The sequence below is a fragment of the Manis pentadactyla genome, chromosome 3, assembly GCF_030020395.1.
Source record: "Manis pentadactyla isolate mManPen7 chromosome 3, mManPen7.hap1, whole genome shotgun sequence".
Taxonomy (NCBI): domain Eukaryota; kingdom Metazoa; phylum Chordata; class Mammalia; order Pholidota; family Manidae; genus Manis; species Manis pentadactyla.
In genome coordinates this window covers 204,447,145-204,472,143 of record NC_080021.1, presented here as the reverse complement: position 1 = coordinate 204,472,143, position 24,999 = coordinate 204,447,145, and the positions used below count along the sequence as shown (strand labels likewise).

Here is a 24,999-nt window from a genome sequence, read left to right as displayed (position 1 = left end):
AGAGCTAAGCCCCAAACCATGATTTACACAGTCCCTTATTGGCTTTGAGAAAAGGAAATCAGGTGGACTCAGAATTATTGGAGAACTTAACACAGTTAATGATAGCAATGCTTACAATTACTTATCAAGAACATTAAAAAGCTACTTTATTCCAGGAAACGTGTTCTTCATTTTACCTGTGTCATTAAAAATCCTCACAACAACCCTAGAGGGTTGATAATTTGATTAGGGAATTGAGGTTTAGATGGGTAAAGTAATATGGCCAAGATCACGTATAGACAAATGCGTTTGCAGAGGGGATTCAAACGTGGTCCTGGCTGAAGCCAAAGCCAGGGCTCCTCGGGGTTCCTAGAAATGTAGGTTGTATGAAGATGCTGCTCTTTGAACAGAGCAGTGGTTAAGTGGTGGTCTGGCCCCTGCTTGAGAGTTTGCTGCCCATGGAGGAGGAGGAGGGCCTGGAGACCAAACTAAACCAAAAACGGTATTTATCTGAGATAAGGTGCATATTGGTTTCATATGGCTGCTGTAATGAATTACCACAAACTTAGTGGTTCAAACACTGTATGTTTATTCTTGCATCCTTCTGGGGGCCATAAGTCCAAACCAACTCTTATGGGACTAAAATCAAGGTGTTAGTAGGACGTCCTTCTAGAGGCTTCCGGGGAGAATCTGTTGTTTGTGTCTCCCAGCCGCTGCTGGCCTTCCTTGGTGTGTGGCCCCCACTCCGATCTCTCCTCCCATCTTTACATTAGCGTCTGCCCCACGTTAGGGACACGTGGGATGATACTTACGGCCCACCTAGAAAATCTAGAATAATCTCCCATTTTGAGTTCCTTAGTTTGATGTGGATGGAGAGGTTAGACTAGGGTCTGTTTCTCTGAAAAGTCCCTTTTGCCATATAAGGTGTGTTAGGCTACTTGGGCTGCCGTCACAAAATACCACAGACTGTGTGGCTTAAACAGTAGATAATCATTTTCTCGGAGTTCTGGAGGCTGGAAATCTGAGACCAAGGGGTTGTCCGGCTGGTTTCCCTGGGGCCTGTCTCCCTGGGTTCGATGGCTACCTTTTCGCTATGTCCTCTGATGGCCTTCTGCTCACCTCCCTGGTGTCTCTGTATGTCCAGAATTCTCTTCTGAGAACACCAGTCAGATCGGATTAGGGCCCACCCTAGTGACCCCATTATCATTCTGTCACCTCTTTAAAGGTCCTATCTCTAATACAGACATATTCTGAGGTGCTGGGGGATAATGTGAAGACGTTGATACATGGATTTCTTGGGGAGACACAATTCAGTCCATGACATAAGGTAATATTTCCAGGTTACAGGGCCATTATTTGCCCACCACAGTACTTTTCAGTTTAAATGGAGGCAAAGCCATAGCTGGGTGTGGTGGTAACCAAAATCAAAAGCAGGGGCCAGGGGCCCAGGGAGGAGGAACAGTAGGCATAATAACCAGGAAGTTTGGAAGCAGGATGAGACTAGGTCAAGAATAACGGTTCATAATGATGGCTGTGAGTGGTGGGTGTGCGCCCAAGCTCTACTCTGACCTACTACTTCTAGACCGGGATCAGTGGGCTTGGTGAATCAAAGGAATAGCAAAAGGAAGAAGAGAGGCTGATCTCTCATGTCAAGGTGGATGTGCAGAAGTTCACACGAGCTGGAGATGTTAGACTAGGAAACTATTCCTCCTAGGATGTCGCAGTAGTAAGGATCCCAGAATTTATTGGGAATTGACTTGTACAATTTCTAAATGCACTTCCCAGCCTAGAAGTCTATACTCTAAACAGGGATCAGCAAACTTTTTCTGTGAAGAGCCAGAGAGAAAATATTTTCAGCTTTGTGGGCCATACAAGCTCCAGAACAACCCCTCAACTCTGCCATTGTAATATGAAAGCAGTCAAACAATATATAACTAAATGGGTGGGGCTGTGTTCCAGCTAAACGTTACTGAAATAAGCGGGGAGTGGATAGACTAGAGGGCAATAGTTTGCTGAAAATTACAGTTTGCCATTGTTACTCTATAACAGTAACATTTAATACAACTATCTTACCTGTGCATATTATTATGATTACTAATAGACAATTTTTAGCATTGTTTTGGATTTACAGAAAATTTCAGGAGAAAGTACAGAGTGCCCATTATCCTCAATATCCCCTACCATACAGTTTCTCCTCTTATTATTGTCATGCATTAGCATGGTATATTTGTTCCAACTGATGAGCCAGTATTGATGCAATATTATTAACTAAAGTCCATAGCTTTATATTGTACAGTTTGAAGAGTTTTGACAAGTGCATAATGTCATGTCTCTACTATTACAGTATCATACAAAATATGATAGGACAGTGCTATTTCACTGTCCTAAAAATCCCTATGCTGCCCTGTGCAGCCCTCCATCTCTGCCTAAATTCCTGGTAACTACTTATCTTTTCACTGTCTTCATAGCTCTACCTTCTCCAGAATGTCATATATTTGGAATCATACAGTATGTATCCTTTTCAGACCTGCTCCTTTCACTCAGTGATATGCATTTAAAGTTCTTCCATGTGTTTTTGTGGCTTGATAGTTCATTTTTTTATTGCTGAAAACTAGCCCATTGTATGGATATACCACAGTTTCTCAAATCAGTTATTAAAGGATAACTGGGGTGCTTTCAAATTTTGGCAACTATGAATAAGCTCACATAAACATTCATGTGCAAGGTTTTGTGTAGACGTAAGTTTTCCATTCCTCTGGGTACATATCAAGGCACACAACTGTTGAATTGTTCAGTAAGACTATGTTTAGCTTTGTAAGAAACAGTTGAACTGCCTTCCAGAGTTTACGGTTCCAGGATGGCATGTATTGCGCATCTGTTGCCATGCCTCTTCCCTATCTGTACATCAGTGGTGAGGTGTCTGCTCAGCTCTTTTGCCCCTTTCTGAATCTGGTTGGGTTTCTTAAAATGATCTTGAAGTATCATTGATATACAATATTATATTGGTTTCAAGCATACAACAGAATGATTCAGTAGCTAACTACATTGTAAATGCTGCCCCCAACTAGTGTAGCTACTATCTGTCAATATGAAAGATGTTACAGAACTATTGATTATATTCTCTACATTGTTCTTTCATCCTTGTGACTAATTTATATTATGATTGAGATTTTGTGCCTCTTTATCCCCTTCACCTATTTCACACACCCACCTCTACCCCACTGTGATAACCACCAGTCCCTTCGCAGTTTCTGTGAATCTAGTTCTGTCTTGTTCATTTGTTTTATTTTGTTACTTTCCACATACAAGTGTAATAATATAGTATTTCTCTGCCCAGCTTATTTCACTTTGCATAATACCCTCTAGGTCCATTCATGTTGTTGCAAATGGCAAGATTTCTTTCTTTTTTATGGGTGAATATGCCATCATATATATGTACCATTTCTTCTTTAACCATTCATCTGTTGGTGGACACTTTGGTTGTTTCCATATCTTGGCTATTGTAAACACATAAACATAAGAGGGCATATATCTTTTCAAATCAGTGATTTTGTTTTCTTTGGGTATATACCCAGAAGTGGAATTACTGAGTCAAATGGTGGTTCTATTTTTAGTTTTTTGAGGAATCTCCATGCTGCTTTCACAATGGCCAGACCACCAATGGTGTAGGATGGTTCACTTTTCTCCATATACTCACCAACAGTTGTTTTTTCTTGTCTTTTTCATAGCAGCCATTCTGACTAGTGTGAGGTAATATCTCATTGTTGTATTGATTTGCAATTCCCTGATGATTAGTGATGAAGGACATCTTTTCATGTGCTTTCTGGTCATCTGTATGTCTTCTTTAGTAAAATGTCTATTCAGATCCTCTGCCCATTTTTTAATTGAGTTATTTTTGTGGTGTTGAGTCATATGATTTCTTTATATAATTTTGGATATTATTCCCTTATTGGATATGTCATTTTGCAAATATATTCTCCCGTGTGGTAAGTTGCCTTTTTGTTCTGTTTATGGTTTTCTTTGTTGTGCAGAAGATTTTTAGTTTGATATAATTCCACTTGTTTTTGCTTTTGTTTCCCTTGCCCAAATAGGCATATCCAGAAAAGAATTACTCATGCTGATGTTCAGGAGATTCCGGCCTATGTTTTCTTTGAGTTTTATGGTTTCATGTCTTATATTAGGTCTGTACTCCATTTTGAGTTTACTTTTGTGTATAGTGTTAGACAGTGATTCGATTTCATTCTCTTGGATGTAGCTGTCCAGTTTTCCAAACACCATTTATTGATGAGACTGTCTTTTCCTCACTTCATATTCATGGCTCCTTTGTTATATATTAATTGACCATATGCCAGTGGGTTTATTTCTGGGCTCTCTATTCTGTTCCATTTTTTATTCTGATGTATGGGTCTGTTTTTGTGCCAGTACCATACAATTTCAATCACTATAGCTTTGTAATATAGCTTGAAATCAGGGAGCATGATACCCCCAGCTTTTTTCTTCTTTCTCAAGATTGCTTTGGCTATTGGGGGTCTTTTGTGGTTCTGTAGAAATTTTAAGATTATTCACTCTAGTTCATTGAAAAATGCCATTGATATTTTGATAGGGATTGCATTGAATCTATAAATTGCTTTGGGCTGGATGACTGTTTTAACAATATTAATTCTTCCTATCCATGAACATGGGATAGGTTTCCATTTATTTGTATCTTCTTCAATTTCTTTCATCATTGTCTTGGAGTTTTCAGAATACAGGTCTTTCACCTCCTTGGTTGGGTTTATTGCTAGGTAATTTATTCTTTTTGATACAGTTATAAATGGAATTATTTTCTTGATTTCTCTTTCTGCTAGCTTATTATTGGTATATAGGAATGCAACACAGTTCTGTATATTAATTTTGTATCCTGCAACTTACTGAATCTGTTTATTAGTTCTAATAATTTTTTGGTGGAGTCTTTAGGGTTTTCTATTTATAGTATCATGCCATCTGCAAATAGTGACAATTTTACTTCTTCCTTACCGATTTGGATGCCTTTTATATCTTATTCTTGTCTGATTGCCATGGCTAGGACTTCCACCATTAAGTTGAGCAAAAGTGGTGAGAGTGGGCATCCTTGTCTTGTTCCTGATATTACAGGATGAGCTTTCAGCTTTTCACCATTGAGTATGTTAGCTGTGGGTTTGTCATGTATGGCCTTTATTATCTTGAGGTATGTTCCCTCTGTACCCACTTTGTTGAGAGTCTTTAGAATGGATGTTGAAGTATGTCAAATGTTTTTTCAGCATCTATTGAGATGATCATATGGTTTTTGTCATTCCTTTTGTAAATGTGGTGCATCGCATTGATTTATGAATATTGTACCATCCTTTGAATGAATCCTTTGGCTGTGACAGATGATCCTTTTGATGTATTTTCTAATTTTGTTTGCTAATATTTTGTTTAGGATTTTTGCATCTATGCTCAGCGGGGTATTGGTCTGTAATTTTCTCTTTTTGTAGGGTTTATTTTTGTGGAATTTTAAATGTTTTCTATTTAGTGTAGATACAAGTCTTTTATTAGACATGTGTTTTACAAATATTTTCCTTCAGTCTCTGCCTTGTCTTGTCATTTTCTTAGAAGTATCTTTCATAAAGCAGAATTTTTTAATTTTAATAAAACCCAACTTATCTTTCTTTTTTCTTTAATGGATTGTGCCTTTGATGTTGTTTAAGACACATCATCAAATATAAGATCATCAAGATTTTTTCTTATGTTTTATTCCATAAGTTTTATAATTTTGTGTTTTACATTTAGGTGTTTATTCTGGTTCTGTTTTTGTGAGAAGTGTAGGCTCTATGTCTAGAATGTCTCATTTTTGTTTTTAATGGATGTCTATTTGTTTCAGTACTGGTTTTTGAGAAGACTATCCTTTCTCCTTTGAATTATGTTTGTTCCTTTATCAAAGATTAGTTGACCAGATTTATATGGATCTATTTTGGGGCTCTCTTTAGCCTTTCCATACAAACTTTAGAATTAGTTTGTTGATCTAGACAAAATAACTTAATGGGATTTTAGTTGATACTACATAGAATCTAGATCAACTTGGGAAGAACTGACAATTTAACAACACTGAACATGAACATGCAATATCTTTCTTCTGATTTAGATATTTGATTTCTTTTATCACAGTTTTGTAGTTTTCCTCATATGCATCTTGTACATTTTGTTAGATTATTTATCTATCTCTTTTTTTTTTTTTTTTTGATGCCAATGTCAATGGTGGTGTGTTTTTTTTTATTTCAAATTGCAATTATTCATTTCTGGCATATAGGAAAGAAATTGATTTTCATATATTAACCTTATATCTTGTAACTTTGCCACAGTCCCTTGTTAATTCCAGGAGGTTTTTTGCTGTTGCTGTTGATTCTTTGGGATTTTCAACTATATGTTATTTTTTAAGAACTCAAATCACATTCCTAGTAATAAGAACAATGACAATAATAATAATGGTAGTTAACATTCTGAAATACATGGTATGATATGCCAGGTGCCCTTCTGTGTGCATCACCTCATTTAATTTGACAACAACTTAGAATCATTAGTACTGTTATTAAGTCCCTATAATAAATGAGGAATCTGAAATTTAGTAAGGTGTATGATGATTTATCCAAAGTTGGAAAAGAGACATAACTTAAATCTTACTAGGAAATAACCATAGTAACGGTAACCACCACCATAGTTAAATATATATCATGCTGTTTATATTCATTTCCCCTTCTGATCTTCATAATTGAGTCTATAAAAGTATGTACTATTATGATCCTCATTTTACAAATGTAGTAAGTGAGTCTTCTGAAATTAAGTAACTTGCTCAGGATCACAAACCTGGTAAAAAATGGAGTTTAAGACCCATTCTCAGTGCATGTGAATAGGGTTATTCTAGACAAACTGAGGCTCAGCCTGACCATGTGATTGCATATGACAGCATGATCAGTAATTTTCAAGTCTGGAAGCTATATCCAGGGTCTTAGAAACTGAATGGAATTGCATTTTGTCATCAAATTTTGAAAAGACCAAAAATGACATTCATTAATTGGATTTTTCTTTTCCTATGTCTCTTTTTTGAGTCTTGATATCCATTTGTTTTAAGGAGCACTTAAAAATCATTTCTAATTGTCCTGTAACAGTATTATGCACACTTCACCTTGGTTATGATGTAAACTGGCTAATGTCCACACCAGCCAGGTTTCAGGTTTGGCTGCCACTGATGTGAGTTCTGTTGGAATTGAAAAAGAAGGGATGTGAGAGATGGTCAGGACTCCTCATTAGCGCAGCGTTGCAGAAAGCACATGCAAGTAATGCTGCCTTTCTATTGCCTTTGGGTGTTTTCTTTCTCCATTGCTAATGACTAATAAAAAAAGAGAGAGAAAGAGGAGCGGAGTGAGCAAACAAGAAAGCAATTGCGATTAGATTTTCTTCTACTGCAGCCGGTTTCTCATTTGGCAAAGCTCATTAAAGGTGGCTATATGGGAAGACTTCCAAGGTGCCCCAGGGAGAACAGGAAAGACAAACGCGAAGAAGAAACTTTCAGAGATGTGACCCCAGCCACAAACTCACACCCAGTCCAGCTGTCTGTAGGCCATGTGTTCTGATTCTAAAGTGCATCTCATGGTTGGTTTTAAATGTTAACGTAAAAGATAAAGTTTTCTCTCTAACTGCTACCAGGAATGAAGTTATTTTAAATGCATTGATGTTATGTGGTTGGTTAAAATGTGGCTTTAATTTATACTATCTGTTGTGAGTGTTGGAGTATCTTTTTCCTTTAATTTGGAGGCCAACCTATTGGAGGGTCAACTTCACAACCATTTTTGAGAGTCTTCTCTGTAGCTAAGGCTTCGTTGGGAGCTGAAGAAGGAGAGAGAAGACCTAGTTAGTCTCTGCTCCCAATGTGAGGGAAATAGACATACCCATAACAATTTCAGTGCATGCTGTGGTAGGAGGAGAGGTGTTTCTCATACGGTGCTAGCGGCAGTACCTTTATGATTAACAACTCTCACAGAGGGCAGGAGTAGGGTATGAAGTTAGGAAAGAATCAAATCCATCAGCAAAAAAAAAAAAATCCTGCACACAAAAAACATCCCACAATATAAAGAAAATAACTCCAGATTAGTACAATTAGTAGCCACTTGTCCTGCACTCTCATCATACTTCGGTTCTATCACATGACTTGGGCAAGCTGTGTTTGCTCTTGGAAAGGAAGAAAAGAATTTGAGGTCCATTCTAGCTTTAAAATATGCATCTTTCTTATTCCTAATCAAGGCAGACTTTTTGAGAGTGTTTTTTAAAAAACTGAGCTAGAGCGGTGCTCTCTGCAGCAACAATAGCTACCATTTGTTGAAGCCTACTATTCTCAAGCCTTCTGCTAAGCGGTGAACATTATGGGCTCTTTTAGTCTTTATAGAAAGTATGTGGGGCAAGGATATTATCATTCCCATTTTTTCTGATGAGCAAACAGAGGCCTAGAAAAGGTTCAGTGTTCTGTCCAACCAGAGCCACACAGGGGATGGGAGTTGAAACTAGGATGCAAATCCAGGTGTGCCTCCAAAAAAACTAGAAAAGAAGACACAAAGTACCCCATGGGAGCAGAGCTCTCCATATTGGGAACTTCTTCTCAGCCCTGTGGGCTAGGGTCATGTGGGTACACCTGTATTAGTCAAAGAAATGACCCCAGGGCTGAAAAGACCCCCAGAGATGGGAAGCGACTTGCTTAAGGCCACACAGCAAGTTAGTGACACAGCTTCACAGAACTGGCTCCCTTCCCAGGGGAGGATTGAGGGTGCATGATGCGTGGTGGGAACATGCTGTGGGGTTCAGGGAGAGCCAATAGCCTCAGTCTTTGAACACATTTGGCAAATGCATTTATGCACACACTCTGTGTCTGCTCTTCTGCTAGACCCTTGAAACACATGAGTGATGGTATCGGGGGGAAGGAATCCTGGGAACAGAGAATGACTTGAACACCTGAATAAGAAGACCCTCATTGGATTGAAACATTTTTAAAGGCGCGAGTATATTGGCTTCTGCCCTTGACCGCGATAAAATAAGCAGCGAGAGCCTTTAGGGATTGAAGGAGGCCAACTGGAGCATGCAGTACAGGGACGGGGCTGGAGACAGGTGTCTAGGCTAAGCCAGGTGCCCCCATCCAAGGCTCAGCTGCCACCGAGGCCCAGGGGATCTTCTCTCAGACCCTGCAGATTTGTGCATGGAAACAGGTTTTGGGCTTGAATCTCATTCAGCCTCATCAAGGCTACATGATCTGAGGCAAGGCTAATTCTCCTCTTCAAATCTCATTTATAGCATCTGAAAAACAGAGATAATGATAGTGCTTGGTGCAAAAAATGCAAAGGTTGGACCTAGTGATGTTGAACTTTCTCCATCCCCAGCTGAAAGTTTTATGTCATGGTATCAGGGGCTTTGGTTCATTTCCTCGAGAGCTAAAGGAAAAGTTCAGGAAGCTGCTTCGGAGGACCCAGTGACAGCAACTCAGCACATTCCCCGTGTTACGACAGGACCAGGAATCCCAGTGCTGACACACACAGCCAAGGAGATGGAGGGTGAAGTGGCTGAGGAGAAGATAATGTTTCTCTAGCCTGCAGTTTCTGTCAGTTTCAGGGATTGCGATTACCCGAGCAGGAGTTAGTAATGGCCATGCCTGGAATGCCTAAGTGAGTTTGGTGCCACTGGTAGAAATGGTTTTGCATTTAGAGCATGAAGGCCTGTGCAGTGTATAACTCAGGCATCACACTGTATGCATGTGTATGTGTGTGTGGCATGCACATGTGTATACATACCTGTGTATGCCTGAGGGTGGCGCAGAAGAGAGAAAGACAGCAGTGAGCATGGCTGGAGCATGGATGGTAGAATGGAGCTGACTGACAGCACTGATTCAATTGCATGCAACTCTAGGAAAGTGATTTCATGTCACTGAACCCCAGTTTCCTTAACTCCATTATCAAAAATAATACCTACTTTGCAAGATTGTTAGAAGGGCCTTAGTCTCTCTAGGCTGTTACATCAAAATGTCACATACTGGGTGGCTTAAAGAACAAACATTTATTTCTCAAGGTTCTGGAGGCAGGGAAGTCCAAGATCAAGGCACTGGTTGAGTCAGTGGCTGGTAAGAATCAGGATTTGCTTTCTGGTTCATAGATAGCACCTCAGGACAAAGAGCTCTCTGGGCCTTTTTTATAAGGCACTAATCCTACTCATGAGGGCCCCACCCTCATGACCAAGCACCTCTCAAAGGCCCCATCTCCTCATACCATCACACTTGGGATTAGATTTCAAGTTAAGAATTTTGGGAGGGTACACACATTCAGTCTGTAACAAGAAGGTTGGAAACAAATCCTGTGGAGCACCTAACACATAGTATGCTTTCAATAAAGGGCACTTATCATTATTAATGTGGGCATTCATCTGGTGCATTCAGTCAGCACTGGATCTTCAATGAGTCAACCTTTACTTTTCAGCATGTCATTTAGGGGCAAAATTAAACACTACTAGCATATTTTTGCATAGTTTTTAAGAATATGGAGTTAGACTATTCAAAGTCCAGCTTACTAGCTTTGTGCACTTAATCTCTTTATATTTCTGCTCCTGCATTAAAAAAAAATAGAATAATAGTACTTACCTCACAGGGTTGCTCTGAGTATGAGATGCATGCCAGTCCTTAGGATAATTTCTAGCACTTTGTCAAAAATCACTAGATATTAGCTTATAAAATAATGCTTGCTGTTCTGATACTAGATTTCTAGGGAAGAAAGGCTGAGGTGAGTGGGGAGGTGGGGTTGAATAAGGTGATGACTCTGGCCCCACAGGAAGGAGATTGCAGTACAGCAGTTGAACAGATTGTCTCCTCGACATTTCTGTTCAGGGAGGAGGCATTCATTCATTCACTGAATAAGCACTTACTGAGCCCCTAGTGTGGGCTTAAGCCACTGGGTGGGGGCTGGATGCACAGCAATGAATAACACAGGCATGGTCCTAGCCCTCAAGTGCCCTTGGTCCAGTGAGGGAGACAGTGAGTGGCCAGGAACAACAGTTCATTGTGAAAATGCTAGGGTAAGGAAGGATGGGTACTGTGGAAACCCAGAGGAGGGACATTGAGCCCCCCAAATGAAGGGGGAGGCATCGGCAAAGCTCTCCTGGAAACAAACAACAAAAACTGGGGCGTGAGAGGCAGAACAGTGGCCCCCAAGACATTCATGTTTTAATCCTTGGACCCTGTTAAGTAAGTTACCTTGCATGGGAAAGGGGGATTCAGGGTGCCAGTGCAAATAAGGTTACTAATCAACTGATCTTGAGATAGAGAGATTATCTTGGGTTACCCAGGTAGGTCCAGTGTAATCCCCAAGTGTCCTTAGAGTGGAGAAAGGAGGCAAGAGAGGAAGTCTGAGTGCTGTGATTCAAGAAGAATTTGCCTTGCCTTAACCAGCTTTAAGGGTGGTGGAAGGGGGCCTGGAGCTGAGGAATGTGGGCAGTCTCAGAAAGCTGGAAAAGGCAAGGGAAGGTTGTCCCGTAGAACCTCCAGAAAGTGTGCAACCCTGCCAACACCTTGATTTTAGCCCAGAAACCCATGTCAGACATCTGACCTACCCTACTATAGGGTGACAATTGTATGTTGTTTTAAGCTGCTAAGTTTGTGGTGATTTGTCACAACCACAGAACAGTAATAAATGGAGCCAGTGATATATTTCAGTTAGGACTGTCATTTTAGGAAATCATTCTGGCTGCGTGATGGTAAATGAATTGCAGGGCAAGCTGAATGCTGAGAGCGCAGGTAACAGGCTGTTGTGGTAGACCCTGGGAGAGGCGATGCGGCCTAAACTGGAGCAGGCAGCTGGTATGTGCTGTATTCGCACCAGACCCAGCAGTTGGGGTGTGTAGATGAGGGGGTCTGAGAGGGGAATCAGCTGATTAGATCCCTGCAGCCAGGAGCTCAGAGCCTGGAGCAGGAAACACACATGCAGGGACAGCTATGCCTGGCAGAGCTGCATATCTTGAGATCAAAGCCAAAGTCAAGTGTTGTGGAAACAGAAGCTCCAAAGAAGGGGCTCAGGGATGACTTCCTGAAGGAGGTGGCACCATGCGGTCTGTCTGGGAGACTCCCAAGAAGGCTCAGAAGGGGTTGCAAAGAAGAAACAGATGTAGCCCCTGCTTTGAAGGAGCCCACAGTTTAGAGAAATCAGGCAAAAAAGTGGTCACTTTTATTAACATCTGAGACTATGTAAGTGGGAGCAGCTCTGGGTTGGAAATCAAGAATATGGATGGGTAGCCAGTTCAAGCCATGCAAACCCAGGAGCCTTTAAGTAAGTCACTTCTCTGCCATGCCTCCATCTCCTCTCTCATCATCTCTGTGAGCAGCGGGGAGATAAGCGTGGCCCCATATGTGGGCCACCGGGTAGCCCGTCAAGTGACTTTGCATCCATGAGCCTTCAAGCAGCCTGGAAGGAAGGCAGCCCTGGGAGCCTCCATCTGGAGGTGGCCAAGTTTGTATGAAATGCTGCGGTTTTACTCAAGATCTGGTCTCACACATAGCAGCTGGGCTGAGGTGGGCTGGCAGCTGGCAGAAGTGGAAAGGAGGCTTCTGCGATGGGCCAGAACGCACTGGCTGCTCCCTGGCCTTGGTCAAGGAGGAGAGAGGTGTCCGGAGCTTCTGGTTCTCAGTAGTAAGGGCACCTCGGGGAGATGGAGTCAACACTGCCGGACATACCCCAGGACGCCCTCTGCCACTGCCCACCACACGCAGCGGATGCCGAGCAGCCCGTGCTGCCTCCGGAGTGCCTCCCAAATCTGTGCCTCTCCTTGACTGATGTTCTGTCATTTGGCTCCTCCAGCACATCTTGTGTGGGCTGCTGCAGAGCCTCATAACTGGTCTCCCGCCGTCCAGCCTTGTTCCCTGTTTGCAGTCCATCGTCCACCATGTTAGCAGGCAGTCTTGCTAAATCTCTAGTCAGATGGTATCACTCTTCTGCTTAAAACCTTACGTGGGTCTCCTCACCCTCAGAATAAAGCCCACATTCCTTAGTACCACTTTGAAGACTTGTAAGATCTGCTCCCTACCTGCCTCTCTCCAGCCCATCTTTTCTTTTTACTCAGTGCATTTACATCTTGAATCTTAGCTTCTTTCAATTTCTCGAATGTGCCATGTGAGTGTTCTGTCTTCTTCCTCCCTCCCCACCTCTCTCTCTCTCTCTCTCTCTCACACACACACACACACACACCTTTGAACTTTTACACATGCTCTCCTTTCTGCCTGGACCCTACCTGAACCCCCCTTCACTGCTCTCTCCCTGAATAGTCCCTCCTATTCAGTCAAGAATCACCTCCTCCAAGAAGCCTTCCTGACTTCTGCAGTCTGTTAAGTGTTCCTCCTCTGTACTTCCTTGATCTCTGAACCTCCTCTATGAAACTTAAACTTTATCACTCTAACCTATAACCATAAGAGTTCAAGCCTTTTTTGACTACAACTGAGTTATGCAAAACACTACAGTCTTCTTAATTTTCTAAAGCTGATAGAATCTTCCCCTCAATCTTTCCATTCCACTGATAGCAAAAAAGTATTTCCACTCACCAGTAAAGATACAGAACATCCTTGTTAGGGGTATTGGCCCATTCAAGGTTGAACTCCCCGCCAGCCAGTCCTGTGAGTCCCCTACTCAGCAGTCTCTGCCCACCGCCACCTGGCCACAGGCTGCAGGTGGGTGCTGATAGCACTTTAGTACAAACACGGTCTGCTGGATCATGGCTGGTTGTCACCATGTGATTTCCTGTTTGAGCTTGGCTCTGACCCCTTATACTGGCATCCCCTGTGATAGGCATGGTCCTAAGCAGTCTTTTGAGAGGGGCTGTTTGTCAGAATCCACTGCCAAAGTCCAAACTCACAGGGTCCCCACACTCTGAAGCCCCTTGTTCTAATCTCAGGTCTCCTTCACCATCCCTGCCTCCATGAGAGCAGGGGGATTATGCCAAGAAGTCTTGCCCGCTTTAGTTTCTCTGCCCTGGGGGTGCAGGGCTCAGAGGCCAACTTCTGCCAGCCTCCTACTACCCTCTCACAGGAACCCATGTTGGCTTGTTGGATAGAGGGGTTCACAGACTCCCCAGAATGTGCCTGGGTCTGGAGGAGAAAACTCCAACCCCATTGCTCCTGCTCATCTGCCCTGGGATTTTTCCCAAACCCTTATTAGTATCTTAAGTGTTTTTTGACACCATCCTGGAGGTTGGGCTGAATGGGGAGGCAGGTGTTGACTTCCAGACCAGAGAGAGGATTGTTGGCTCTGGGGTCTGAAGTCTTGGCCTCCTGGATTTCTCTCCTCAGCCATCCTTCTCAGCACTAGTGGCAGAAAGAAAAGTTTTGGCCTTCCTTTTCCCGGCTGGTGAGAACTCGCCTGAGACCCTAGCCTGCACCATCTTGTATATCAGAATGAGACACGGCGACCTGAGTCAGGCAGGCCTGGCTTTGATATATAAGGAAAGCTTCATTTCCAGCATAGGCTGGCTTTCCAAACTTTTGTCTGACCCAACACGCTACAGTCAGCTTTAAGATGCAAAGCTGAGTGATGGCCTCCTTTCTTTTCTAGATGGCATCTGCTCTTCTATCTAAGGGATGCATGCCTTTGATTTAGCTGGTGTGGTACCATCGACAAGTATGATTTATGGGGAGTGAAAAATGCTTCATTTTAACATTTTCAAAACCGCTCTTCACCTTGCCACACAGTTGCACACATATGTAGGAAGGATTTGTGCACACGTGTCTCCTTCCAGGCTGGGGGCCACTGGAGGACAGAGAATGCCCATTTTGTCATTGAATTCCCCAATGTCTGGTACAAAACAGTAAAGATTTCTTGAGTGAATGAAAGGTTCACTGAAAGAATGATTAAGTTGGTAGTACATGAGCTTAAATGAAACTGAAATGAAGACCCATAATTAGGAAGCAGACCACAGGAGGACAAAGCGACCAGCTGCTCCCCATGAAGGCCAGAGCCTGGGGGGCTGGGGCCATGTAAACAAGCATTAGAATCAGTTCAAGGATCACCAGACCCTCTGACTCCAGCACCTACAAAATGCATACAAAATCTAGCCCAGTGCCTTTCGATCTGGGGTTCAGAGAAACAAACATACCAGCTGCCCACTCCTCCCAGTTCTTCAGGTAGGGAGCAGCTTCCCAAACTGTCCCGCAGGCAGTGACAGAGCTAAGAGGAGGACCAGGTCTCTTCGCTCCTGACCACAGAGGAAACTATGGCTCAACCAAAGTCACTTCTCACTTGGCAGAGAGGCCCAGTGTAGTTGGAGGCAAGGGATGGGGCCTGGTTAAAAAAGAGACGTCCCCACTGGTGTTGGCAGTTTGGTGGCTCCCTTCTAGAAAGCTCTGGGTAGTTGAGGGAGATCCGGAGAGAGTGAACCGCCCCCCCTGCAAACCCAGCAGCCTGCAGGCCAAGGCTCTGAGCCTTCCCTCCACTCAGAAAAGGCTGCAGTGCTGGCTGGCTCTTGGATGATTTACTTTCCTGAAATACCTCAATTTAAATGCTAATTTCCCCAGAACTGAGGGGTGATTGGCTCTTGCCTGCTGGTGGCTGTGTATTCATGTATCCAAAACACTCACACATACTCTTAAATGGGGGCAGGAGGGAGGGAAGACCTGTGGACCAGTGGGGGAGGGTGGCTAAGGAGCCGGCTTCCCTTGCTTGTCATTGTCAGCGTGGCTGATGAGAGGGAAGCCCGACAAGGTGCACCCTCCGTGGAAACGCTCTGCACGTTTGCATCACTTAGAGGTCATGCACAGGAGGCGTGGGGGGGACGAGGCTGCCTTCACCTCTGCACACCTTTGAACGGATGCTTTGGGGGTTTGTTCTGTGAGCAGGCACTGTTCTGGGGTCTCTGAGGCTCTCAAAGACATTCAGAATCTAGTGTGAGGTTCAGGAAAAGGAACCAGTACTAAAGGTAACTCTACATAAACCCTCTTCTAAACCTCTTGAAGTTCAAGTCATTATTCCCATTTTACAGAAGAAGTCATGAAGGCTCATAAAACGTAAGTGACCTCCCCAAGGACACACTGCCAGCATTTGGATCCCTGTCTGTATGACCTCTGAACCCACGCCCTTTCCACCACCAGTCCCTAAGGCCACATCTGGAATCTATTCACAAGCAAGATGCATGAGGGAAAAGTGTTAGGAAAGATTTATTCTAACTGGGGAAAATTGAAATGGTTTCAAAGAAGACGTGTTTTTTTTTTTTTCTTAAACTGGGCCTCTTGTCTGCTGCTGGCATTCCTTAGTCCACCCCGCTCCCCACACCTCCACCCCAGTGTGAACGCACACACATGCCCACCGAGAGTGGGAGATATAACCAGCCCCTACTTAGAGAGATCACCTTTCCCATCTGGTCACCACCAGCTCGTGGGGACCTAGACCCTGTCTGAGCTCCATAGGAGCCCAGGTTCCTGGGCCCATAGGAAATCAGAAGAAGATAATAGAGTTTTGAAGCCCCTTACATAAGGAAGAGCTGGCATTTTAGACTTAAATCTCCAATATCTCTTAGATCCTAAAACATGCTGGAACCCTGTGACAAACATGAGGAAGGACTCTATCAAAAAATGCAGGTTGCACACACAGTTCTTTTGTTTCTGGGTATCCTTCCTCTGCCTCTTTAACATGTGTTCACTGAGTGCCCACAATGTACACAATTTGCACTGCGCTGGGCGGGCACAGTCTTGTCCCCCCTGGACTCACCATCTGGTGGGAGATATAGGTATCAAACAAGGTCACCACGAGCACACCTATGGTTAGAAACTGGAAGTTCTTTGTGGACAAAAAGAGCAAGATGCCCTGAGAGAGTGTAGCAGGAGAACTGATCCTGGGAAGATCTCTCAAAGGCAATGAAATATCGTCTGCTCTGAATGACAAGTCGGAGTGGGCCAGGTGTGAGGGTGGGGAAAGAGCTTTCCTGAGAGAGGGCAGATCCTCAGTGAGCCCCTTGCAGGAGGCAAGGATGCCCCGGAAGAGGAACTTAGGGAAAGTCAGTACAGTTGGAGAGAAGTGGACCCCGGGACAGGGGCTCATAAAATGAGGCAAGAGAGGGAGGCAGGGGCCGGGTTTTGAAGGCCTTGCGGACCTTCATACAGGTTTGCATTCTCTCCCGGTCTTCATGACCTACAGCACCTCCTCTGATTGCAGCTGTACCTCCAGTGGCAGCACAGCCTGTGGAACACGGGAGACCCTAATAAATGTCCGTGGGATGAATGAGACCTCACACTCCCAGAGTTGCCCTGGGTCCCCGGGGCCCAGAATCGACTATTTGAAAAATTTGATCGCTTGTTTCCATATAATGCCAACCAATGTCATAGATATTTGGGGGGAGATGTTTGCTTAAGGAAACAGTGGTCCTGCCATTACCTGCAACACAACAGCCACTTGTGCACACAGACACATGCACACCAGCACACGCCGCTCTGGGGGTGAGCAGCCCAAGTGCCTGGTCCCAGGTGATCCGCGTGACCTACGGCACGGCGTTAGACTTGTCCACCGAATGTCTGCTTACTGAGGGCAGGACATTAAGCCAGGAGCCTGATCAGCTACCAGTGGTCTTGTGCACTACTACTTACAACTGTGGAGCTCAGTGGGGCAAGTTCCTTAACCTTTCTGAGCATTCACCTCTTCGTCTGCAAAATGGAATAATAATAATAGTTGTCTCATAGAGTTGGCATGCAGTTAAAACCACACAGACACACACACTACTTGGAACACAGCTGATGGCCAGCGAATCTGATCAATAAATAAATGTTACTCATTCTTCCTCTGGTCTTCCTAGTATTAGGATTAGTTAGTTGCCTGGTGGTGTTTACTACACACATGTACCCACAAGCTCTGAGAATCTGAATTCGGTTTGTGACAACTGAGTCGGAGCCAGCACCCCTCCAGCCTCCCATCACCTTTCCCAGGTGGGTGGATCCTGAAGCAGCTGCCAGGGTTCCCTCTGGGATGCTCGGCCCCTCGGAACTTTCCCAGCGGCTGCTGTTCCCGGGATTTTCCTCCCAAGAGAGCTGATTGATGCGAAGGTCCTGGGCGCCCTCTGCTGGCAGAGGCCATGCAGGATGCCTGGCAGGCCCCAGGCGGCAGCCGAGGGTCCGGTCCTGAGGGGCAGTCCGAGGTCTTTGCTCTTCATTCCCCGCTTGGTCCACGCCTCCGTCCCTCCCTCCCCTCCACACTGGCCTGTGAACTCCCAGCCCTCCATTGTCTCCCTTCTCATGTGCATCCTTAAGATCCTCTTGCTTCCTGGAAGCCCGGTGGCAGAACCTTCCTCCAAGGAGAAGGGGTGTCGTGCCAGGCCTTGGCTGTGCTGAGGTCGCCCACTGTGCTGCCCCCCCCATTGTCCCTTCAGTTCAGGGTCAGATTTGCCCACAGAGTCAATCCTGGCTTACCCAGAAAGCAGAGGGTTTGGAGGAGAGGGATGTGGGGACAGACAGGGTGGCTCTCTGCCCAATTCCTCTGCAATTATAAACGCACTGCTAGAGAATATTTGAAAAGGAGACCCCTGGGTGGGAAGGTGAAAAAAGGTAAGTCTGCCTTCAGATTGCTCTTCCCAAAGGCGCCTGGTGTGTAAGTCCCAGGAAGCCACGTCACCTCTGGGAGCCCTGTTTCCTTACTGGCTGGATGGGGGGTGGGCATCTCACGGCATTGGTGAGGTCACCTGGAGGGCAGAGCATGGGCAGGGGGGTGGAGGGGGCAGATGGGAACAATCAGGGCCCTTCTCTCGGCCGTGGCCTGTGTGGGCTCAGCACACCCGTGGGTGCTCTGGTTCGTCATCCTGGCAGCCTGCACAGGTCACAGAGCAGAGGTGACGAATGTGAGCTTTGGGGGCAAACCACCCAAGATCTCCAACTGCATTGTGCTTCAGCTCTTCAGCCTCTGAGCAGGGTCTTCACGGCACCTATGTCCTAGGGTTGCGTGAGGACTAATGTAAAGTATAGAGCCTGGTGCAGTCGCCTACTGCTGAAGGGCTGGTGTCATCATTATTTCCAGTTCCCTAAGGTGGTCTGATGGAGGTCTGAGGGGCTTGCCCAGGTTACACAGCTAGGACATGTGTAGGGCAGGGCCTTCAGAGCCATCTCGCTCTGAGCCACCTTCTCACTCTTGCCCTCTCCCACCCATAGAATGAGTGCTTGGGTCTCATGGGTGAAGGGTCCCAGAAGCACCCAGCCCACCCCGAATTCCTGATGGTGGGCCCCACTGACTGTTTTGCGTGGCTAATGTGTCGTTTCCCCAGCTAGTCTGGGAAGATCTCGAGGACAAGAGGCAAATCCAGTCTGTCTCTGGGTCCCTAGCCCCAGCTCAGGGTTCCATCCCAAGTGTGTGCTCAATGCATGCTGAATAACTAGGGTATGGGGGCAGTCCGCCACCCTGCAGTATCTGTGTGGGAAGAGCTGAATCGCCAGAGGCCGCCTCACAAGGGAGACAGGAGGAAACATGGCCCTTTAGACCCTGGGAAATGTTACAGGCTACTTGGGGATACAGCCACCGCCCCTGACAGGCTGTCTTTTTCTATTCACAGGGCTGTAGCACGTGCCCAGTTTGGCAGACAAATCACAGGCCAGCCACAAACCCCCAGGCAGAAGCCACGATCACAGGCACAAACAAGAACAGCTCCACAGGCCAGGTGGGCACACACACACAGGCACACAAAATAACACTCTTACACGCACAAGTGTGGACCTAGAAACTCACCGTCATGCACGCCTATGCCTGGCAGGCAGTCCGAGGCCCAGCTGCTTACCTCACCAGGTTTGCATCAAACAGGCCTGAGGTCCAGTCCCAATTCTATCTACTGCCTCTTAACCCTGAACCTCCTTTTCTCCTCATCTGTGAATTGAAGATAATAAAGCTATCGTGTGGGGTTGCTGTGGAGATTCATTATAAAATGTCTGTGAAGAGCTTAGCCAGATCCTAGCAAATTATAAAGATGCAGTGACTTGTCAGAGATGACGGTGCCAATGCTGGTGCTGATGAAGGTGGGCCTAATGTCTCCTCCTCTGGACTCTGAGCTACTCAGGGGTCAGACTCGGGGGAGGTGTTCGCCACATGAATGAACCGATGGCGAGCGTCGCTGACGCCCTCGTGGGGAGCATGGGGACATGGTGTACAGGCAGGAAGGTGACCCAGGCCCCTGGACACTCGTGCAGGTGCTTTAGAACTGATTGAGACCCAGGCCCCAAAGGCTTCACTTCAGCACCACCTATTTTTGTTTTTTCTTTGTTCTGATTTTTATTTCAAAGTTGCCCATTCCAAGTGGCCAAATGAAGTGATAAATGTCTCCTCCCTTTGTTCTTCTGCCCCTCCACTTCCTTCTCTCCAGATTGTAATGGGTATCTCTAACTCTGAGCATCTTTGAATATGAAAAGACCTCAAAATTCAGATTTTAATGCAGAAATGCCCACGATACCATCTGTGCCAGGTAGCTGTCAAGTTCCCTGCTTGTTTGCTCCCAGTAACAGGAAGCTTACCACCTGTCTTATCAGGCTACTCTGTTTTCAGGCAGGTCTATTGTCCAGAAGACTGAAGCCTGCCTCCCTATAATGCACTATCGCCACCCTACCCACCCTAGGACTCCCTGTGTTCAGGGTTGCATCCTCTGAGGTCACCCAGAGGTCTGTCTTCTATTTCCTGGCATGGTCCTACTGGGAAGAGATAGAGGTACCTGCAGAAGTTAGGGCAGGAGAAAGCATTAGCCAGGGAGCTGAGAGACCTGGGTGTGAATCTAACCCAGTGGTTGACATTGAGCAAGTCACTCCCCTTCTCCAGGCCTCAGTTTCCCCATCCATAAAAGGAATCTGATTCAAAATATCTCTTAGGGTCCTCCTACTTTAAGAAACACACACCCATTCTTTCAAGCCTTCCCTTTCTCCAACTTAACCTTGTCCTCTGTTTCTTCAAGTACTCTTTGTTCTGTACTCTTTCTTTCTTCAAGTACTCCATGCTGTTCACAGTTCCCTCGTACTCTTCTCACCACTGTCACTGCTCATGCAAGAGGATGTTTAGCAGCCAAACATACAGTTTATAGAACAGGAGACTGTGGCTTAAGCAGTTGTCAGCTTCAACCCATTGAATGTTTACAACTACTCTGAGATTTCACTTTACAGATGAGGAAACTGAGGTTCAGAGTGGACCAGTGGCTTGCCCGAGATATGCAGCTAGTAAGTGGTGGGCCAGGATTTGGCCCCTAGCCTGCCAAATTCTAGAGCTTATCATTAGCACCATATTCTCAGAGCTGGGATTCAGGGAGCCAGAGGCCTCGGAGCAAAGCTACCCACCCGCCCATCGAGAGTCTCTCTTCTGACCACAAGCCCCCTGCCCTCCCGCCCTGCAGCCCCCAGCTGCCTCCACTTCCTCCACTCGGTAGTGTCTCTGCTCCTCTCCACAGGGAGAACAACTTCATCAAGGACTTTCCTCAGCTGGCCGACGGGCTGTTGGTGATCCCGCTGCCGGTGGAGGAGCAGTGCCGGGGGGTCCTCTCCGAGCCCCTCCCGGACCTCCAGCTGCTCACCGGTAAGATGCACATGCTGGACCGCTCTCCAGCCTCCCTGGCCACACGCCTGGTCTCTGGGTACATATCAGTCCTCAGCACACCCAAGTGCTGCCAGGCCACCTTCTTCATGAGAGACAGGCCATGAAAGGGACCTGCTTGCAATCCTGCTGTGGGCTCTGTGGAACTAGGGGCTTCCTGAGACCCCAGACTCTGAGCCAAGCCCAGATTTACTCTCTCAGCATATTTGAAGTACACAGTACAGTATTATTAACTATGCCCACCAAGCCCTACATCCGATCCCCCTTTGCATCCTTTGACCAGCATCCCCCCATGTCCCCCACACCCCCACCCATTCTACTCTGCTTTTATGACTTCACCTCTTTTCGATTCCACATCAAAGGGAGATCATGTAGTATTTGCCTTTCTGTGTCTGACTTACCTCGCTAGGTTTATTTTTAAATCAATTCTAAAGGAAAATCAGTAGACCTCCTCAACCAGAAGCCTCTGTCACTTGAAAACACTTGAGTTACACAGGTTGTTTTTGAACCTGGGTGCTGAGCCACCCTGTAGGGTGGCTATTTTTCCCGTTTCATAGATGCAGAATCTAGACTCAAAGGAGGGAAGGGACCAGCTCCAGGTCACACAGCACATCTGCCAGAAGGAGAACCAGGTGCTGCGGGCTCCTGCGCTTTTCCCTCCCTCTGCAGCTGCCTGGCCCCACCCTCCCTGTCCCCTCTCCTGAGAAGCTGTCCTGCAGAGTGTCCTGAGGCTCTGGGCTTCCGCTCACCCAGGATGCCCTTCCTGCTCTGGCTCCTCTTCTCCCTATTCCTCTTCTACCCTTTTCTTGGGGACTCTCCCCGCATGTAGGGACCCTGGGTCTGCCTTGCGGTACAGTAATGGGATAGCTCAACGACACTGCCCTGGGGAGAATGGACACCCTGATGGATGCTTGAGTCATCTCGCCGAGTGAGAAATTGGCCCCTAGGAGGACCCTGCTGCGTGGTGCGTGGCCGACTTCGGTTTCCCACCCCCTCTTTCACTTGTGAGCTCTTGGAAGCCTCCCTCAAGCCCTCCAATCTCCATGAGCCTGTCCTGCAAAGTGGCACAGCAGGGGGAGTCCCCGTATGTCACAGGTCTCCTGGGGGCCAGGCACTGTGCATGTCTCAATCCATGTAACCCTGCAAAGACATTATTGTGCCCCCTTTTAAACTGGATAAATAAATAATTGAGCCTAGGGCCACCTGGCTATTCTGTAGTTGAATCAGGAATTGACCCCAAAGCTGATGCTGTATCCACTATCCTACATCACCTTGTGACCTGTCCTAGTTCAAAGAGGGGCCCAGATGTAGATAAATGAAAACACAGATATAAAAATGCTTTTTAAAATGTGTGTGAAAAGTGGCATGCCTTCCTTAATTTTCGTTTTTCATAAGTTCATAGAATTTCAGAGTTGACATGGACTGTCAAGGGCATCTAGTCTAATCCTCCTTACTGATGAGATCAGGTCTATAGTATCCTCACTGAGTGATCATCTTTCTTGGATTCCCCCAGTGATGGGGAGCTCACTACCTATCAAAGCAGATATTGCCATATTCCATGGGGAGGTGCTGTGTTTTAGTGGAAAGGAACCTGGGTCTGTCACTGATCATTGTATGTCCTCAGGCAGTTTCCTTCTCGGAGCTTCAGTTTCTTCTCCTGAAAAAAACGGGCTATAACAATTATTCCTCAGGATTGTGGTGACAGTTGGAGATCGTGGATGTAAAATGCTTGGCATGGGATGCTTCTGCATTAGCGGTACAAATTGTTAGGATTATTTGTTTTGGTTTGGGAAATCTTTGGAGTCATCTCAATAAGGGAATTGTTATATCTTAAGAGTTTTTTAAATGTTGTTTCTTTAATTTCCAAAAAAAAATCCCTCCCCCCATCTCAGAATTTCATTTTACTCCTAATCCTTGGGTGGGGATCTAGGAGAGAGCTGGGTGAGATGGGGGTCATGGCTAGAGTAAGAATCAGGGATGCATTTATGATCAGGAATGTGATGCAAGCAACTAAGTAAGCCAGCAAATAGGTATTTATAAAGAGCCCACTATGTGCAGGCTCCATTCTAGGCTCAGTAGGAGTAGGGGCAATACAGACCATGGCCTTGACCTCAAGAAGCTGACTTCTCCTGAAGGAGTCTGTATACCAGGGTGGGATCCAGGAAGGACCTGGAATGGGGAAAGTGCAGGATGGAGTGAAGACCACCACAGGCGAGGACTGGGGGCGGGATGAGGGGTAGAGAAGATGTTTTTATCCATGTCTTGAGCATCAGAACAGACCATATTCTTTCCTTTCCTTTTGGACGTCATGCTACCAAGTTAATGAGCTGTACCTCAACAGCCTGCATCAAAATGTTCTGCCTCCTACTCTTGGGGAGGGGCCCCAACTGCTGATACCCCTCCACACCTGCTCTGAATTAGGATGATCATGGATAGATGGCGGCAGAGGCTGCCTTCCCGTGCAGACTGTCTTTCCGCTCTGACTCAAAACATAGTCCACTGCCTCCTCCCGACCCGTTCTTCTCTCCCCAGCCTCTGCAAAGGAAGGACAGGACAGGCTGAGCAGATAAACAGAGAGGACTTTTTATGACCAAACGACCACGCTCCAGTAGACATATATTTGGGGATCATGAATATTTTACATTAAAGTGAGAGCCTCTTAAAAAATTATATTATTGCTGCAAAGGCTAAGGAGGGAAAAAAAAATGTTGACAGTAATGGACAACTTTAATACTGTAGTAACGTCCAGGAAGAAATCATTTGTTCCAATGAGATTCTCATTTTAATCTTGGTATCAAGTATCTCTTTAAGTGCCTCCTCACCAGGGGACAAGAAAAAAGGATAGAAAATGTGCCTGTCATTTGCAGAGGATACATAACAACAATAATAATGATGACTGATGATGTGACTAGCATTTCTTTTTCATGTATTTTTTTTTCCTGATTATAAAAAGGAGTTTACCATGCTTAGAGCAGAAAATTTAGAAAATGGAGATGAACATGAATCAGAAAACACCTACCACCCAAAGTTAACCTCTTGCTAACATTTTGTTGTGTTTTTTTTCCTTTATTTTGTGTCTCTACTTATACTTCCTAAAATGCATTCTGTGGAACATGAGTTCCAGGGGACCTTCTGTAAAAGACAAGGTTCTTTGTTCAAAGAAGTTTGGGAAATACTTTGATGGAGCCTTAAAATGCAAATTAATCTATTTAAGATGCTAAGAAATCATACAGGATTTTTTTTTAATCTTGTCTAGTTTTGTTTAGCCAGTATTTCTCTGTCTTGCTTGAAATGGGAAACTTTTATGTACATGCATTTGTATTTTATGTGATGTTAGGCAACAATGGTCTACACAGGGGTCAGCAAACATAAAGGGTCAGATAATAAATGCATTAGGCTTTGCAGCTGGTCTCTGCTGTGACTGTTGTCA

General features: G+C 45.4%; 1 protein-coding gene across 4 annotated transcripts in view; it reads left to right on the top strand.

Moving 5' to 3' along the window:
* The window catches only part of ASTN2 (astrotactin 2), an 821,466-nt gene that overhangs the window by 564,958 nt on the left and 231,509 nt on the right, over positions 1–24,999 (top strand). For 2 of the 4 annotated variants that reach the window (XM_057498978.1, XM_036915510.2), the window contains exons 14-15: positions 19,561–19,665; positions 21,427–21,551. In XM_057498978.1, the coding sequence (XP_057354961.1) occupies positions 19,561–19,665; positions 21,427–21,551 (230 nt within the window). The remainder of the gene's footprint in view (positions 1–19,560; positions 19,666–21,426; positions 21,552–24,999) is intronic. The other 2 variants (XM_036915513.2, XM_036915512.2) reach the window with 1 other exon arrangement.